General features: G+C 48.8%; 1 protein-coding gene across 3 annotated transcripts in view; it reads left to right on the forward strand.

The window, feature by feature from the left end:
• The window catches only part of CDK5RAP2 (CDK5 regulatory subunit associated protein 2), a 182,320-nt gene that overhangs the window by 106,347 nt on the left and 56,630 nt on the right, over window positions 1–19,343 (forward strand). For all 3 annotated transcript variants that reach the window (XM_060154500.1, XM_060154498.1, XM_060154499.1), the window contains 3 exons: window positions 4,475–4,570; window positions 6,403–6,590; window positions 15,132–15,564. In XM_060154500.1, coding sequence (XP_060010483.1) covers window positions 4,475–4,570; window positions 6,403–6,590; window positions 15,132–15,564 — 717 coding nt within the window. The remainder of the gene's footprint in view (window positions 1–4,474; window positions 4,571–6,402; window positions 6,591–15,131; window positions 15,565–19,343) is intronic.

A 19,343-nucleotide genomic window follows, 5' to 3' on the forward strand; every position in this document is an offset into this window, starting at 1 on the left:
GAGAAATGCCGTTCAGGAGTGATTTGAGCGGACTGCAGTGGCAGCGGGGGGGCGGTGAGCATCGTAAGCCATGAGCTGTGTGACGTGCCGTTGTCACCCCTGGGGGGTGGGATTCGTGGGCGAGCGCTCAGAAGCGGTTAGTCGCTGTCATTATTTACTTATGTTGTCATTTTTAGGGGATGGTTAGAAAACTGCTTTTTTTTTTTTTTTTTTTTTTTTTGGCATGGAGAGGAAACATGGATTAAGGGGCATAATTAATTGAACTCAGATATATGTAGGGCTGTCCTTTTGAATAAGAAATAGACCTTGGGCTTCCCTGGTAGCACAGTGGTTGAGAGTCCGCCTGCCGATGCAGGGGACATGGGTTCGTGCCCCGGTCCGGGAAGATCCCACATGCCGCAGAGCGGCTGGGCCCGTGAGCCATGGCCGCAGAACCTGTGCTCCGCAACGGGAGAGGCCACAGCAGTGAGGCCCGCGTACCGCAAAAAAAAAAAAAAGAAATAGACCTCATGTGACTCAGAGGACAGAAGTGGTACTCAGAAGTAGAAGGTGCTTGTTAACATCTGTTATTATCAACAGAATGAAATTTGGTTTGTCAGAAGCAGATTGAATTTCATTGAAAGGAGGAAGTTTCTAACATTTTGACTTCATAAGTTATTATGAGTTGTACCCGATTTATAAAGCCCTTGGCACCGTGCCTGGCATGTAGTAGGCACTCAATATGTAAAACACAGCTATTTTAATTTTACTTTTTTAGTAAATTAGTGGCAGAGTTGGAACTAAACCCTTTTCTGAGTCTGTTCAGTGTTGTTTTAGCAACACCATAGGGCAGTGCTTCTAAAGTTTACCGTGCGTGTGAATTTCCTGGGGACCTTGTTAACGTGAAGGTTCTGGCTCAGTGAGCCTGGCACGGGGCCCGGGAGTCTGCATTTCTCACAAGCTTCCGTTGCTCCAAAGACTACACTTGGAGTAGCAGGACCGGGGTAATCCCGAAAACCTGTTGGTTCCAGCTGTCATTTTGAAAAAAGTCTTGATTCATTTGTTTGTCCTTTTAGCAGTGTTGTCTTGAGCACCAGGCCCTGGTGTTAAAGCGGAACACAGACATGGTCCCTGCCCCATGGAGTCCGTGACGCAGATAAGCGGAGGTTGGCGAGGGCCTGGAGGAGTGCACGCGGGCGTGGAGACGGGCCCGGCCTCCTCTTGTGAGGTCAAGGGAATTTCCTCCTGGAGGAAGCAGGGGGCCTGCAAAGGTCAAGAAAGAATAGCTCAAGAGGCAGGGGGAGAACCAGGCCAGTGAAGTTGTTAGGGAGCGATGCTTAGGGAGGGCGTGCTTATAGTGTCACGTACTCTGAGAAAACAAGAGAAAAACGGCTGGGAAATCATTCGTGACCTGGGCAGTTTCAGCAGAGTGAGGGGGACCGAGGCCACGCGGTGGTGGATGGAGGAGCGGTGAGGGTGGGGAAATGAAGGCGGCGCCGGTGGGCGCTTGGAGGTGTGGGGCACTTCTCCAGGTGGTGGTGGGCCCGAAACAGAGCCCACCTGCAGTGACGCATCAGTCTCTCTGGGATCTTGCCTTTGAAAACTGATAAGTCACATATGGCATGCGGGACATTTCTCTGTGTCCACAGCATTGAATTTCTTGATCATTGCTGGAAACTGGCTTTTAATTTTAATCACGTCTGCAGAGGTAAAGAGAAATGGAAGAGAATGTTTATTTCAGTAAGTTGAATCACGGTGTGGTTGTGGTTCCGGAAATGAAGGATCACTCGGATGCTTTTGCTGCTCCAACTGGAATGACACGGGTTCACAGTACTCTGCTCGGCTAAACTTCAGGGAGACCCTTCTCTGATCCACAGGGTTGGGGAGGAGCGCCTTGCTGCCTCTTCCCTAATCCCAGGAGGGTTGGTTCCATCTCCTGCATTAGAAGGTCTTGGGGAGCTTTCATGAGCAGTTTCTGGAGGGCGTTGGCAGCAAAAGCCACGCTGCAGAAGGTGAGGATGGAGAGTTCTTTCGAGAAGCTTGGAGAGAGGCAGGCAGCACTCAGTGACCAGAGCTGCTGATGAACCAGGAAGGAAAAACGTAGTTATTTTGCTCTTTTTCAAATGAGAGCGGCTTTCCCCCAGCATTTTATTATGAAGAAATTCTAGCAAAGTGAAAAGAACTTCATGGTGGACACCCATATACTCACCCCTTAGATTCTACTATTAACCGTTCCCACCAGCCATCATATCTTTTTGATAAATTTCAGTATAAATCAGAAACATCAATACGCTTCCCCCTAAATACTTCAACATGTATATCTTTTCCTTCAATATGTTTATAGTTATTTTTTCTTTTAAGTTTAAATTTACACACGATGAAATACAGAATTCGTAAGTCTTTGTTTGCTAAGTTTTACAAATGTATGTACCTGTGTAACCCAAACTTCTATCACGATCCCTCGTGTCCCTTCTAGTCGATTCCCACTCGCCCCCGCTCCAGCCGCTCTTCTCATTTTCTTCCACCATTAGTTTTGCCTGTACTAGACTTTCATAGAAACGGAATCATAAAGCATCTTCTCTTCTGTGTGAAGCTGCCTTCACTCAGCGTGTTTTTGAGATTCATCCATGCTGTTACGTGAATGAATAATTTGTTCCTTTTTATTGCTAAGTAGTATTCCATTGTATACATATATTCTAATTTCTTTGTTCGTTCTGCTATTGATGTACATTTGGATTGTTTCAGGTTTTGGTTATTATGATAAAAGCTGATGTGAACATTCATATACAAATCTTTTTTTTTTTTTTTTTTTGCGGTATGCGGGCCTCTCACTGTTGTGGCCTCTCCCATTGCGGAGCACAGGCTCCGGACGCGCAGGCTCAGCGGCCATGGCTCACGGGCCCAGCCACTCCACAGCATGTGGGATCTTCCCAGACCGGGGCACGAACCCATGTCCTCTGCATCGGCAGGCGGACTCTCAACCACTGCGCCAGGGGAGCCCTATATACAAATCTTTATGTGGACATATGTTTTCATTTCTCTTGATGAATACCTAGGAGGGGAATTCCTGGGTCATAGGGTTATTAGCTTTATAAGAAATTGCCAGGACTTCTTCTAAAGTAGTTTAACATTTTATACTCCCACTGACAAATTTGATTGTCCTAGTTGGTAACTTGAGCATGTTTTAATAATGAGGGAAGAAACCAACAGAGGGAGAGAAGTTCCTCATCCGTATTCAGAAACTTTTATGCCTTAGGAAATACACTTACACATGTTTAGCGTATTGAATGCTTGATAGTGTAGTAAGATTTGTAGACTCATCAGTCCTCTTTGATCCTGATTAGGATGGTTGGGTTGAATGTATTCTGATCCTGGGAAGTTTTCTGTAAAAGACTTTGTGAAGTCAGTTTGCTTTGTTTTGTTTTTCTTCTTCCAAAAAAGGGTTTCTTTTAGAAGGAAGATCAGAAAAGTTTAACTTGGGCTGGGAAAATTATGGGGTGATTGACTAAATGTGGGAATTCATGAAATCACGGTATGGAGATAGAACCTTAGATACGTCGTATGTACAACATGCCCAGCAGGCGGCTGGGACTCAGCTCATGTTTTAATGCTGTGGTGCAGTGGTCACTACTTCATTGGTGAGATGCGGTTTGGTACAGTTTTTGAAACAGCGTTGGCTACCTTCCCTCTCACTTTTTATTTGGTTAATCCGGGTGTCTCGTGCCTAGAATTTTCCCTCTTCCAGAGAGCTGAGATCTGGCCCTGTTGAGAACACTGAATTGTCTGTTCTGTAGAACGCAAACTGCAGAAGCTTTGGGGTTTACACTTCTTCAGAGCATTAGGGATTTACGCAGTCTTTAGAAATAACTCTCTTTCATTTTCAAAAGCATAAAGTTATTGTCAGGGAAGCTGGATACTCTACTCATTAGCGATGAGGACTTTTTTGTCAGCAAAATGGCAGTGTGGCTGAGACTGCCCGTCTCAGATGTGTGACAGTACAAAAAGAGGTTTATCCCCTGGGCTAAATAGAAGGGATGCATAAATTGGACACACCGTAAATTTCATTTACTGCTTTCTCGCTATTTGATGGTTTCAATTCCATCAATAGCTGTTTTCCAAAATCTTGTTACTTTTATATAATCTGAAAGTGAATTCAGCAATGGCAGGGATGGGAGCAGCACAGCGGACAGCACAGTCAATTTCCAGCAGCTCAGGAAGGCCATGCGAGGGCAGGGGGAAATGGCTTTCCTTATTTCTTGGGGAATTTGTCCTTAAATTATGCATGATCCCAGGCAGCTGTGTGTGATTTGCCAGAACTAGCAGCTCTGACTTCGGCTAATTTTTATTTCTTGGCTTTGGCATTTGTCTCTGCCTCTTTTTTTGGTTTGTTTTTTGTTCTGCATCTTTTAAAAAAGACATCACCGACTTATTCATACATATTCATGCTGCACTCATTTTTGGGTTGCATTTTCACACCATTCCATGCTCCATGTAGCTTCTGGCTAGCAAGGAGGACGAGGACTCAAGCAGAATTGGAGAGGATGACAAGAATAATCTGCTGAGTGGCGAGCGTCTGGAGCAGAGGAACAAGGTAGGAACATCTGCCCCTCTCTGTGCCCAAGCCCGCCTCCAGTCTGGAACGAGTCCGACGGGTTTTCTGTTCCTTCCGTCTGTGCGGAGTGCCTGCCGTGCGCCAGCGGGGAGCACAGAGAGGAGGTCTCTTCCCTTCCGGAAGTGACAGACGGGGTGGTGGAGCCAGTCATGAACCAGGAAAACGAACATATAGTTGCAAATAAAAACGAGTCTGTTGCAGGAGAGTCGCAGGCATTGGACACTGGGCCTGGGCAGCTCTTCAGAGCTCTGACCCAACGCATTCATTTTACGCATTGGAAACTGAGGCCTAGGAGGGGAGATGGTTTATCTGGGGCTCAGAGTAAGGCAGTGACAGAGTTGGGACCAGAGCCCTTGTCTCTGGACTGCTGTGAACTCCCAGATCATCTGTGTGTAGTGTAAGGAGCCACTGATAGAACCAGACTTCCCTCCTCTGGGTCCGTCTGCAATCTCCTGGTCTGAAACCCAGCGTAGCGTCATCTGGGCGGTGTTGAGAATTTCACTCCAGGCACACTGAGGCTGAACATTTGGAGCAGATATTCTCCAGGGTTGAAAGAACCGTAAACACTGGATGTGGTGGGAGACAGGAGGCTGCAGATCGGGCGTTTGTGGCCTTCAGGGTGTTCAGGTTCGTGGAGTCTTGAGTGAGAGATCATTCTCATGAGCGTTTTGGACAGCAAAGCAGTTAAAAGTGGGGGCTCCGGAATCAGGTCTGATTTTGAGTCTTGGTCACGATCTCTGTGACCTTGCGTTAACCCTTGCTTAACCCCCAAGTCCGAGTTTCCCCATCAATGAAGATAATAACACCGCTTCCTGGTTAGAATTGTTGTGATATTTAAAGAGAAGGTATGTACTAAGTGCTCAGTAAGTGGTAGCAATTGCTCTTTTTATTATTATTATATTCTAGACTTTTCCTTCGGTGGAGGTTGCTTATTTAGGTGGATTTAATGACTAGATTGGTGGCAAACAAGACCCTATAAATGACAGCTCATCTGTGTGGGTCTTGTCTTCCGTTTAAAAATCTTCATCATTTTACACATGTGGAGAGAGGGGTGTAATGGCCAGTGTGTATATCACCAGCAGTAATGAAGTCAAGAGGAGTTATTTATAGACTGATAGAAGAAATTTACAGCTTTGGAAAGTGAGAGAAGGAATGCTAATTGCAGCACCTCAAGACATGCCCAGCACAGGCTTTAACTAGATGTTTCCTTGGTACCACTCCTCTGGGACCTTCAGCGACCCAAGAAGGTGGATCTGTGAAGAACACGTCTCCATGGGAATTAGGAACTCTCCACCGTCCTGATGAGACAAATCAAAGTCACAGTAATGAGGATGTGTCTGTAAAGAGGTTGCTTTCTGATATATAATGAGGAGGATACATTGCAAGAAGCATATAATAAATGTCCAAAGCATTGTTAATGGCAGTTAACAATGTTCCGGACCCTTCTTAGAAAGAATTTACAGGAAGTAGGCCGTGGGCTGAGGGAACACAGCTGTAGCGGGTAAGACACTGCGCCAGGAACTTAAGTGGGCCAGCCATCTCATTTTGTTCTCGTAGCCGCCATGGGAGGTGGCGTTACTGTGCCTAGTTACGGATAAGGAAACTGAGGGTGAGAGGAAGTGATGTAAACATCTCCGTGCCCTCAGATGAGCGTGTGTGGACCGCGTGCACCCTCCCTCTCCCCTTTCATTTTCTCTCGGGTCTGCTTGCCCTCACTCATCACTGTTTGTCTCCATCCTCTCTCTCTTTTCCACGTAACCCCCTTCCCCTCCTTTGTAGTCCATTATCTGACCACATACTTTGATTTGCAGATTATGGAGGTCAATTCCAAAGGGGGCTGCAAAAATGGATATTTAAGGCACACAGATTCCAATATTGTAGACTCCGACGGAGCCCACAAATCCGGCTGCCCCGGAGACCAGAGTTTGGAAGAAGGCGAGCTCCTGAGCCTGCTCGCCCCTCTCTTCAGTGAGAAGGCCATACGGTTACTGGAATCCAGGTAGACATGGGACCCAGGCACTGCAGTTGTCTCTGGTTTGAGGGGAGAACAAACTCATTTTGCTAAATGGATTTAGATGGCGGTGCTGTGTAATTTACCTGGGAGAGCTCCCGAAATGGCTTGGAAGGAATCTTGCCAGTTGTGCAATTAAGTAATTAGGCTGCCTGCTCCTTGGCCGCGAGGGGACTGCATTCAGCAAAGCCGCATGCAAGGCCAGCGTAAAGAGGAGAGAGAAAGCTTCCTTCAGGATTGTTCCCGGGAGCCCGGCAAGGGCTGCCTGGCTGTCAGCGCGAGGAATCAGCCCTCCCGAGATCCCTTCCGCTTTCTACAACAGCCTAAAAAACTGCCCCTGTACTTGTGACTCTGCTGTTTCATGTTGAGCTTGAACTACAATTCCCTTCTCATTATATCTGCCGGGAGTCTTTCCTATGTGAGGAGACACTACAGGGTGTTTTCCTTAAAACGAAAAGGGAGAAATATTCAGTACATTTGTATTTTTAAAATTAGTCCTTCAGGAGCGGATTTCCTTTCTTTCCCAGTCTTTCCAGGCCACTAGCAGCTGCTCTGGGCTTTGGAGCCAGAGGGAGCTGTGCTTGCTTTCCTCTCTCAGTGCCTCCGTTTCTCTGACCACTTCTTGGGGTTGCTGTGAGGAGTGGAAAAAATGCTATTCAAGGAGAATGGCTGGCACGTGGCGTGTGTTCAGTGAAACCTTTCATTCTCCTCCAGCACAGACAGAGAAAGGGAGCCGGTACCACCACCCAGGACGGCTGGCAGGAGCCTAGCAGTTCTCATGTCCTTGGTGGGCTCAGCCTCGTACACATTTTTTCAGCTTTAAAAAGGACGGTAGTGTTCTGTGAGCTCCGGGAGGCTACCCTCCCCAGCCCCTGACATCTGCTTAACATTTTTCTAGCATGAGTCCTCATGCTAGGGGGACACGCCCAGTGGCTGTTCTGGTATATTATCACAGGCAGTTGGGTGACCATAATGACACTTGAGAAATGGAGGATTTCCTCGGCATCAGGGGCTCCTGTGTTAAGAGTTAAAAGGTGCACCTCGCTCTCTCTGAGGACCGCCTAGGAATGCACTTGGGTGATGTGACCTGGGAAGGTAACAGTGGACTGGTGGGAGTGCAGGGAATTGGGGCCCACATGCTCCCTCCTGGCAGGGAGGAGCTTTTCAGCCCCAAATCATTGTTGTCATGCCAGCCCGTGGCCTCAGAGCTTCCAGTCTTTCAGTAGAAGCCCCAAATTTGTATGCTCAGTCTCCTGATTTTTGAAAATTTAGACTTCATTACAGTTTTAAAGAAAGCGCTTTACGCGCCGACACTCCGCAGGCAAGCTTGGGACATCAGCCATTCAGTTACCTGTTCCCTTGTAGGCGTCTGTTCCATCAGCTTCCGGGCCATCGTGGGCCAGCTCTAGTGTTAGAAAAGGCTTTCTTAAATGCTGGCCGGCATCTGCTGCTCTGATCCTGCTTTCTGTGCAGCTGCCTTTCTTGGTGCACCGCTGAGCCCCAGGACGGCAGGTTCACGGCTCCGAGGGCCCTCCTGAAGGCCCAGCTGTGGTCTTTTAAAAAGACCGCTTGGGTAACTAGGATTCTCATTGGCCAGGGAAACACTAATTTTCTGCCCAGATAGTCTCTCCAGGAGTTCGGTGTTTTGATCCCCCCAAAAAGCAGGGTATTAGAGTCAGACAGACCTGTGCTCCGGTCCAGCTGTACCGTTTAGACCTTGGGACTTATCTCCCCATCTTGGTTTCCTCACCTGTAAAGTGGGGGGTGATGACACTTATCGACCCTGTAGGGATCTTGTGAGAATGAAATGAGATAATGTGTGTCCATAGGGATCCAGGTTGGTATTAAGTGGGGCTTTGGTGATATTACTGCTTAAAATGTGCCTGGCCAGTTACTCCTACCCTTTCCCCGTTACCCTCAGGTAAGATTCATACCACATGCAAGATACGTCGGCCAGCCCGTGATTCAGGCCTCTGTGTTCATCGCGGAGCCCATGTCTGATACCCTGATGTGGAGCGCGATAGGCTTAGGCCCGAGACTTAGGCCTCTGAGCTCTGCCACCCTCTAGCCGTCCACGCTGGGGCCTAACAGGCTAGCAGAGTAGCTGGGCCCCAGGAGTAAATCTGATTCAACTTACCCATCCACTGGGATGGAATAAGGAAGCAGCTTAGCCTGATTAGCTGTCTTGCACTTGACCAAGCCGAGCACTCGTTCACCGGGGCTGGAGTGAAGGGTCAGCTCGTGGAGGACGGGCTGGCTGGCCCTGCTCTCCCACGGTCTTCACCATGTGTGTGGTTCCCAACCCTCCCTTCACGTGCTTCTGGTTCGTTTGCCCCATTCCCTAGAGGACATGGTTTAGGATTTAGTACCTAAGTGTTTCAGTCTTTGTAGCTAAACTTAGGTGTGACATTGGAAAAAGTCTAAAGGGGGGCCCTTGGGGTTTTTTTTTTTCAAGGCTAGTATTGCATTCTTGAGCCATACCTAGTAGAAGCAGAGAAGCTAACTCCTAAAAAACCTGGGTCTGCTCTTCTGGGCATGGTGAAGGGACAGGTAAGGGACCACCAGAGCGTGGAGCTGGCGAGGGGTCTGAAGAAGTTAGCAGAGAAAGACCCAAGGAGACTCGGGTGTGCGGGCTGCGGGGAGAGGACACGGCGAGTGCTTGCAGGCAGATCCTGTGTTACGGAGGGACTGGGTCTGTGGGCTTCAGACAGAAACCCGGGGCCCTCCTCGATCCTCCCCTTTCCTTCACCTCTCAAACCCAAGTCCTGACCCTTCGCCTCCCAGATGCGCTCCTCCCATCCCTGTCTCCTCCTCTCCACTCCTCGCTTCCATCACACTTCTCTGGCATCCCTGCAGTTGCCTTCTAACTAGTCCTCTGCAGCCATCCGTCCCCCTTCCAGGCTGTTTTCCATACTGTATCCAGAGCGGTTACTTAAAATGCAGTGAAGTCACTCCTCTGCTTAAGACCGCTCGGAGACGCTCCATTTCTCTTGGGACCATTTTTCTTGGGGCCAGGCCCCGTGTGATCTGGCGACCCCCTCCTTCGGCGCTGTTCACACCGTCCCCGGCTTGCTTTCTGTGCTTTGCCCTGGGGCACAGTCCCTCCAGTCCCTGGAACGAGACCCCTTTCATCTCGTTTCAGAGCCCGGGCACATGCTGGTCCCTCCGGATGGGCACTCGCGGTTGCTTCCTCCGCGCTCCCCTCCCCTGAGCAGCGCAAGGTCGTCAGCTGGGGAGGGGAGAAGAGAAGCTGCCGGGTGGTGCTGAGCGCCCATTTTGAAATGAGTGACGATCAATACAAAGTGTGACCCCTCCCGAGGACGCCTGTAGCACGAGTAGCTGACCAAGCCCAGGTCTGAAAGCAGGGTTGGATGGGACAGGTGAGGGGTTACCTAGGCCTCTTCATCTCAGCCCAAGTGCTTCCATACCCTTTGCTTCACTTATCAAGGTCAACTCCAGTTTGCAAGTTGTGCATCCAGTGGCCAGTGTCCGCTCTCCCGCAGCGGTGGCCACGCTCTCCGGCCTCTGTTCACAGCTCCCCTGTCTATTTTCCTTCTCCCTCACCGGCCTCTCCTCCTCAGTCTCCTGTGCTGGCTCCTCTTCCTCTGCCGGATGCTGGACGCTGGATGTTGGAGTGTCCCGGAGCTCCGTTCTAGCTCCCTTTCTCTCTCTCTACCTCCTTTCTCCACGGCTGCAGAGTAAGCTGTGTGACCTCCAAATTCATACCCACGGCCCAGACTCCCTCCTTCAGATCACACGGTCAGCTGCCTACTTGCTGTCTCCTCCTGTGTGTCTGACAGGCACTTTCAACTCTAATCGGTTTATTTTCTTTTATTTTTTTTAATTTTTAATTTAAACAAATGTATTGATTTCTTTATTTTTCGCTGCATTGGGTCTTCGTTGCTGCGCGAGGGCTTCCTCTAGTTGGGCTACTCTTCATCATGGTGCGCGGGCTTCTCATTGCGGTGGCTTCTCTTGTTGTGGAGCAGGGCTCTAGGCACGCGGGCTCAGTAGTTGTGGTTCGTGGGCTCTAGAGCGCAGGCTCAGTAGTTGTGGCGCACAGGCTTAGTTGCTCCGCGGCATGTGGGATCTTCCTGGACCAAGGATCAAACCTGTGTCCCCTGCGTTGACAGGCGGATTCTTAACCACTGTGCCACCAGGGAAGTCCCTCTAATTGGTTTAAAACCCAACCCCTGTTCTAATGTGCTTCTCTGCTGTTCTTCCACGAGTCACTTAATAGCACTGCTGTGGCCGAAAGTGTAGCTTCCACAATCCTCATACCTATCAGTAAGTCCTGTTGTTCCACGTGGAAAATGTATCCCTAATCCACCCACTCACGTCTCTACGGCTTTCCTGTTAGTCCAGCTTAGTCCAAGCTGTCACATCTCGTGCCTGGACTCCAAAAGCACAGCCTTCTAGATTGTCTCCCTGCTTCCGTTTCTGCCTCTCTGTAGCCATTCTCCACAGAGGAGCCAGAGCCAGCTTTCAAAAACTTAGATGAGATTATGTTTCTTCTGTGCTTAAAGCTTTCCAGTGGCTTTCCGTTACCTTTAGAGTAAGATCAGAGCCCCTTGGCCTGGCCTCTGCCTGTTTCTGTGTCTCTATCAGCTACCTCTCTTGTTCACACTCACCTTTCTGTTCCTCCGTCATCCAAGCTTGTTCTCACCTCAGAGCCTTTGCAGTAGCAGTTCCCGCTACCTGGCACACTCTCTTCCCGGGATGTGGTGGTGTCTCAGCTCTGTGGAGAGGCCTTTCCTGACCACTTTGTCTAACAAGAATCCCTGCTTCTACACTTTGTCTCAGGACTGCCGCCCTCCTCCCCTCCTTCTCGTCCCTCCGTCCTTGTACTTCTCCTTGCCTTGCACTGTCTTATTCAGTTACCCGCGTCTGTATGGATGTCTGTCTCCTCAATGAAACGTCAGCGCCATGATTCTTTTTCACCATGCATTTCCACCGCCTTACGTGACAAATGGGAGAAGCTCGATGAATATTAGAATGAATGTGCAGACTATTAGAAGCTCAGCATCATAGCAGAAGGTTTAAGTTTAGAAAACTAGAAAGAATGCAGTGCTTCTTCGGAGTCAGAAAGGTCTGCGTCTGCAGTCTTCGCTCTGCCACTTTGCTGGAAGATCTTGAATCTTCACGAGCCTGTGTTCTTCATCTGTGAAATGGGGTCAGTAACAGCCCCCATCTCGGTCTTACTCTGAGGACTAAAGCTATTTAGTGTATTTAAGGGACCTGGCACACCGTTAAGTGCTTAGTAAATGTCAGTTCCTTTCCCCTTATGCCTTCTATGTGGCAAAGATGCTCAGGTTATATAAACAATGTTTGGGCCTCTGACAGGACCCTCAGACTGAACCATTAGAAAGGTCCTGATTATGGCGATAGCTTAATGAATCTGCTGTTCAGATTTCTAGCAGAGTAACACTTGAAATGTTAGCAGCTCTGCCACTTTAGTATATTATAATGGCCTTTTTTTTTTTTTTTTTTTTTTGCGGTACACGGGCCTCTCACTGCTGTGGCCTCTCCCGTTGCGGAGCGCAGGCTCAGCGGCCATGGCTCACGGGCCCAGCCGCTCCGCGGCATGTGGGATCTTCCCGGACCAGGGCACGAACCTGTGTCCCCTGCATCGGCAGCCAGACTCTCAACCACTGCGCCACCGGGGAAGCCCTATAATGGCCTCTTTCACCACCTTTTACTACCCGTTTGTAAGTCTTTTTTCCTGGATTTTATTGTGTGTTGTTTGGTAGTGAGTAATGGTCCTCCTTTGGCTAGCTCAGTAACAACTGTTATTATTTTCAATCTGTATTAAGGGAAGGAGAGGAAAGGAAAATTTAGTTTAACATTCTTGAAATACCAGAAATATTGTTTTGAACTCTGGGTTTACTAAATTTTAAGATGGTTTGTGTAGTTTAGATGATCCCATATTAGAAGTGAAAAGTGTACCACACGTTTTAATTTTGTTTTTCATACTTTTAGTTTTTCCCCTGTTTCAGTGTGTTGAAGCTGTTTAAGTTGACTTAAATTGATTCTGCCCCAGAGCTGGACGTTAGGAATCCAGGTAAGAGTTAAGGCTTCATCCCTGCCCTTAGAGGGCTCGGTGGGAAGACAACATGAGGGCACCTGTCACTTCCGGTGGGAACAAAGATACAGAGGAAGGGGAGGCCAAGGTATGTTAAGGCAGTCCGTCGTTCCGGTCTCTGGCAAGGTTTTTTGAAGTAATGCAGGCAAGAGAAACTGCAGAGAGGAGAAGGATCTAGCACTGATGAGGGCCTCTTCTCTCCCCCGTCTCTCTCCTGACTCGCCCCCCCATCCTGACCACATCTTCTTTTTCCCAGAAGATAGCAACAGCTTTCCAGCTGGCCCTCCCTCAGTGCTTGCCTCCCCTCCAGTCTTCTTTTTTATAATTTTCTGTCTCAGTTTTATAACTTCCTCTCATTTTTATGAGTCTCTTTTATTTTTTAGATGATTGACACGTACTTATTTTAAGTCTTCTTCAGATTGCTTTGTTGTTTTTATTTCCTCGAGTGTGAACTCTCTCCTCTGTCCGATTGCTGTCTTTCATAACAGTGGATTTTGTTTGCAGCAGTGGTTTGTGTCAGCAGCCCCGCTCCGCCCGCCACCCTTGCTCCTCCCCGTGCAGTGCTTTTGAAGTTGCCTTGACTTGTCTCTTACTTTAGGGGCGTGAAATTTGCGTGGGTCTTCTTCCAACCGTGGGAGTTAAATTTCCGCTTTCTGCGGATGCCCTCTTTATCATGGCAGTGGGTCTCCTCCTCTGTTTCTGACCTTTGGATACATCTTATTTGATTCTGAGTCCTGTAGTGCACCTTGACCATTTTTTTGTCTTGTCTGTTTTGCTGTCATTTACGTATGTTTAGAGCAGATGGTAGGGGCTCTTGAGTGTACTCTCACCACTGTCCTGACGGGAAATCTCTCCATTCATTCTCTACGCACGGCACGTGTGTGGCCATGCACTCCGTCACACAGAGCCTCCCAGTGGCTCTCCTTTCCTTAACATGGCTGAGGTCTCCCTGCCTCACCTTCCAGCCTCGCCTCCCTGCTCTCCACAGTGTGTCTTGACTCCGTTCATAGTGTTTTCCATGCTTAGAAGGTTCCATTTCCCTTCCCCCAGCTAACCTCTCATCAACTCTAGAGGCCCTTTTTTGGCGTTCTTCCTGCCACCCCCAGTCTGGACGCCCTGGGATGCTTGCCCGTAGCTTCCCAGACTTCCACGGTGCCTGTGTTTCTCTTTTTAGCCTGTGGAGTAGTGACTTGTTTACACAACTGCCTCTAACACCAGGCCCCGCAGGCTCTTCTGCAGCCCCAGCGCCCATTATAGTGTCTGGCCCAAGAAACACACTCACGAGGGATTCTTCTGGAACTGCTCCAGAGTCTTCTACATGTTGGCTTAGTTTGAGTTCCTGGGAAAGCAGAGCCTGAGGTAACCACTTGGGTACAAGTGGTTTATTTGGGATGTGACTCCAGGCAGAAGGAAGGAGGGATGAGGGAGACTAAGGTAGGGATGGAGGCAAAGCCAGGAAGGCTGCCTTATGATCTGGTTGCGACTGTGGGCAGCTGGGCCTCCGCCCTGCCAGCCACCCTCTGAGGGACGGTGTAGACCCTGCGTCAGTGCTGGCCCTCTGAAGGACGGGAGACTGGGATATTCACCCAACAGCTCTCTTCCTCCACTGGTTAGGGTTTCCCCTGGAGCTATAAATGGGTCCGCACTTGCCCGCTGCCCTGCTGGCCGGCTCAGAGAGCTCTGGGAAAGGGCCCAAGGCAGCAGAGAGATGCCGTGGGCGCTGGCGGAGGGACTGTCTACAAGAGCTGTCAACGCAGTTGCAGCTGAAATCCCAGGGAGGCCCAGGCCATGTGGCAAAGGGGCGTGAGAAGCATCTGCTACCCATACATGCTCTCGTTTAATCCTCACAGCGTCCTGTGGAGGAAAACTCACCTTGCTTTCCAAGAATCACAGAGTTAGAATCTGAAGCCATCTTGTCTGATTTCAAAGCCACTGCTCTTTTTATCCAGAGCAGTTCCCAGCATCCCTTCATTCGATACCTTTGCTGAGCACCGACTGTGCACCCTGATGGACCAGGTGGCTCATGGATCTGCCAGGTTGGCTAGATTCATCCAAAGCCATACTTGTCCCTGGATGTAGGGATGGGCCCAGGGGGGTGGGCGGACCTTGCAATCGTCATGCATACCTTATGACTCTGTTTGCTCTTCCGAAGCCCAGCCTGCGTCCAGGTAGCTGTGTGCCCCCCTCACTTGCTGTGCACCTGCGTCAAATCAATTCTCTCCTTCTCCTCCATGAAGGAGACATGTGGTACCTACCTGGTGTGGTTGTTCTGAGGTGACCTGGATAGCATAGTTGGCCTGGGTCCTGGCATGTGGCAAGTGCTCACTGTGTTTAAATTCAGCAGAATCTGGGCCAGAATCGATGGGGAAAACTTAGGAAAGTGGGTCGGTGACAAGGCCATAGCAGAAAGCTGAGTCCTCCCACTTCCTTCCCTTTTGGAAAAACAGGCCGGACCTTCTGAAAGTGCTCCGAGAACTGCTTCTGGAACAGATATGCTTGAGAGAGCAGGAAGCTTCGGGAGAACACCTTGACGGTAAAACGGAGAAGACACTTGGGCAGATGGCCGTTCAGCTGAGAGGTGAACTCGGGCATTTCATCCAGGCCAACTTGTCATCCAAGCCACGTGATGAACTCGAGCGGCCTCCGGGAGCCCAGCTAGCAAAGGCGGCAGAGGCGTCCAGGGTGGAGCAGAAAGATGCCTCCGTGCAGACCATGGCTGTGGAGGGCGACACGGTCAGATTCAGACACGGGGGCACGACAGAGCCTTGGGAAGAGAAGCCAACGGACGCCGTATTCGGCGCCGAGCCTCAGCCGGAGAGCTTGTGCGGGATGCCGGGGCGGCAGGCCGCTGCCCTCTCCTTCCCCAGGGGGACCGAAAAAGTAAGTTTCCCCACATATTACTTACTTAGTTACTTACTAAATATAGACCAAAAACTTAAAAATCACCTCCGATCCCACTGCTTTTTAAAAATTTGTATGAGGTCTGGTGTCTCTCTCTGCCTGTACTTAACCTTGGCCTCTACCTGGAGGTGTGTGTCCATCCTGAACTTCCCCAAGGTGTTACCAGCATTTCCTCCCTCCCTGTCTCCTCCCCCATCCCAGCCCTCTCTTATTTATCTATAACTCATGATATCCGTGTGTTTTCATTATAAAAGCAGAGTCACGTGTGTATATCTGTCTGTGGCTTACTGTCCCATGTTATGTATCAGGAACATCTTTCCTTGTAACGGCTGCTAAAATTCCACTGTGGGGAATGTGCCAAAGTTTACATAATTTTCCCCTGTTGATGGACCTTTACTTTTGCCAGTTGCAGTAAAACTGGAATGACCTGACTTTAGGGTAGGGACGAGAACCTAGGTTTTATTTTGTATGGACTTTGTGTCTTAGAGGTACCGTTCTGTGGGCTTTGTCTCCATTCTCTTATCCTTACAACACCCGGCAAAGGTGAGGAAGCCAGGTCCCGAGTGCCCATGGTCAGCCAGCTGTGAGGGGCCTGACTGCACAGCCGTGCCCTTTCCCTGGGTCAGGCTCCTGTCTAGCCTGTGCTGGCCCGAGTGGTAGGGTCTGGTTTTGGTGGGTGAATGCCTGCATTTTGCTTCAGTCAAGATCCTTTCTCTAGATGCTTCTCCTCAGATACCATCAAATATGCCAGATAGTGAAAAACCAGACTCTCCTGGCAATGTTTGATCGGACTTTTACTAAAACCCTCCTGGGGAGGAGGGGTTGGGATTGAGGGGCCCCATAGCAGCGAGATGGGAGCGGCTTGGGAGAGAAGGAGAGAGGTCGTGTTTGTGGTAGGGCTCCAGCGACTGGTCTCCTTGTTTCTGATGGGTGTTTTGTCTCTGAGAAATCAGCTGTGCACACTGCTTCATAGCATCAGAATGGAGAATTAAGTTTATTTTCTGACCAGTAAATTACCGCTTTTGTGCATACCAAAGAGAGTTAGATATATCATTAGCAAAATTGCTTTTGATTGTTTTAAATTATGCACCAAAACTGTAATTTCTAGAAAAGGGTTTTCTAAAGATATCAGTAGAGACCCAAAAAAAAAAAAAAAAAAAGACACTGCCATTACATCAACAGTACTCGAGATGCAGATTTGTGCAATTTGGCTAGAATAGAGATGCTCTCATCTGCCCCAGCTAGTTTAGTTTGTACCTGTGTATTAGGAAAACTAGATGTTGTGTGTGTGCATGTGTTTTTTTTCCCCCTGCTATCTATGAGGGAGATAGCATCCTATATTCAGGAAAATTGGATAATCAAATGAACTTAATTTCCCCAAATATATTGAAAAACATGTTCCATTTGGCATTATCTTCCTGCTGGTATCTTCAAAAGGAAGGCTACTGTGTTTATTTTTTTTAGCATCTGCTATATATGCCAGGATTGTGCTAGATATTCTATTCATGTATCATCACAGTTAATCTTCTCACCAAGCATATTAGTTAGGTGGGTATTACCTACATTTTGCATGTGAAGAAATATAAGCTCTGAAAGGCTCAGAAAATTGTCCAGAGTGACTCAGCCGTTGAGAGGAGTAGCAGGGGCGTAAAGTGGAGTCTGGTTTTAGAGGCAGACAGGGATATTGTAACCCCACCTTTCTCAGGAAGGGAGGAGCTCTCTTACCACCAGTTTGGCCTCCGGTCTATGCAACGTAGAAGAAAATTTAATGGTCTTCTCTGTGGTCTTTGGTTAGTCAGGGAATCAGTAATCCTTGAGCTTAGGCTAGAACTGTGGCATCCTGTTAAAAAGAACATCTTTGCAGCCCAGGGGCGAAACAGGGAGACGGGACATACTTCTGGTTGAGTTACAGGGGCGAGATGCTGGGCTGTACAGATACACCTGTGATTGCATTGGGCCTCGCCGCTCACCTGCTCTGAGTCCTTGGGCCGGTCACCTGACTTTCAGTGGCTCCAAGGGGATCACTGTGACCTGGCACCCGGGGCTGGCGTGCTGGCTCGGTGAGGCAGTGTGTGGCGAGTGCCTCGGGCCGTGTCCGTGGTAGGAGCTCAGGGTATGTGCATTCCTGTCCCCCTTCCGTCCCCAAGTGAGAAGTTCCAGGATGCCATCTTTAATAAGGTGGTAGGTGGGATTCTGTTCGGCGTCCATAAGGTAGCATTTTGTGTGGTGTTATTTTGGAAGCGGCGTTAGGGTGACTGACGGCAGCCTTCCAGCCTGAAATTGGCTTTGGCATTTGTGCACTTGCAGCTATCTTCTCTGCTGCCATATGACACACAGATTTGGATCCAAGAATAGAGATTGGTGGAGTCTGAGGACCAAGCAAGTGACTTATTTTCCAGCCCTTTTTGATGAGGCGTCCACCTCCTCCCGAGTGGTCCCTGACACCACCGCAGACTGTTCTTGTCCTTGAACCTGTTCTCTCCTCTTGCGTGGAATTTCAGGGCAGAAAGGCTCTCACTTTTCTTAACTGGGCAGTAGAGGTTGAAGAGCTAGCCTGAGGCTCAGCTCTCCAGCCGCCTTATTGTATGATACTGGGCTGGTTGTTTGACGTCTCAGTTCTTCATCTGGAGAAAATAGGTATAATAACTTCTGTAATCCTCTGAGCTCTGGGAATGCATAGTTCACCCGAGGATTACGGGAGTACATGCTTGAAAGCATTTGACATCCTAGAACGTGCAACAAGGGCTCCTTCTTCTTCTTTGCTTCTTGAGAGGCTTTGCTGATTTCCTCCTTTCCAGGGTCCCAACCATTATCGACTACAATCAATTTTAGGACATAACCTTATCCCAGGCAGAAGCCCCTAGCCCATTAGCAGTCACTTACTATTTCCCCCAGCTGCGCACCCCTAGCTGAAGGCGGCCACTAAGCTTTTTTCTGTCTTTATAGATTTGCCTGCCCTGGATATTTCATATAAATGGAATCACGTAGTCTGTGATCTTTGGTGACTGGCTTCTTCCACTTAGCATAACGTTTTCAAGGTTCGTTCGTGCTGTAGCAGGTATCCGTCGTTCATTTCTTTTTATGGCCCAGTGATAGTCCGTTGTATGGATACCACATTTTATTTATCCATTCATTAGTTGATGGACATTTGGGCAGTTGCTACCTTTCGGATATTATGAATAATGTTGCTGTGAACATTCATGTACAAGTTTTTGTGTGGACCTGTGTTTTTATTTCTCCGGGGTATAGATCTAGGAGCGGAATTGCTAGGTCATCTAGTAATTCTGTCTAACGGTTTGAGGAACTGCCAGACTCTTTTCTAAAGTGGCTGCAGCTAGTTTACGGAAGTTTCCACCAGCATGTGAGCGCTCCAATTCCGCCGCATCCTCACCAGCAATTGTGATTATCTTTTCGATTACAGCCATCCTAATGGGTAGGGAGCGGTGGTATTTCATTATGATTTGATTTGCATTTCCCTGATGATGAATGATTTGAACATCTTTTCATGTGCTTATGGACCATATGTATATCTCCTTTTGAGAAATGTCTTTCAGATCCTTTGCCCATCTTTTAACTGAGTTATTTGTGTGTGTTTATTTATTTATTTATGGCTGCGTTGGGTCTTTGTTGCTGCAGGCAAGCTTTCTCTAGTTGCAGCGAGGGGGTGCTACTCTTCATTGCAGTGCGCGGACTTCTCATTGCGGTGGCTTCTCTTGTTGCAGAGCACAGGCTCTAGGCACGTGGACTTCAGTAGTTGT

The sequence above is a fragment of the Lagenorhynchus albirostris genome, chromosome 7 (assembly GCF_949774975.1).
Source record: "Lagenorhynchus albirostris chromosome 7, mLagAlb1.1, whole genome shotgun sequence".
Lineage (NCBI taxonomy): Eukaryota > Metazoa > Chordata > Mammalia > Artiodactyla > Delphinidae > Lagenorhynchus > Lagenorhynchus albirostris.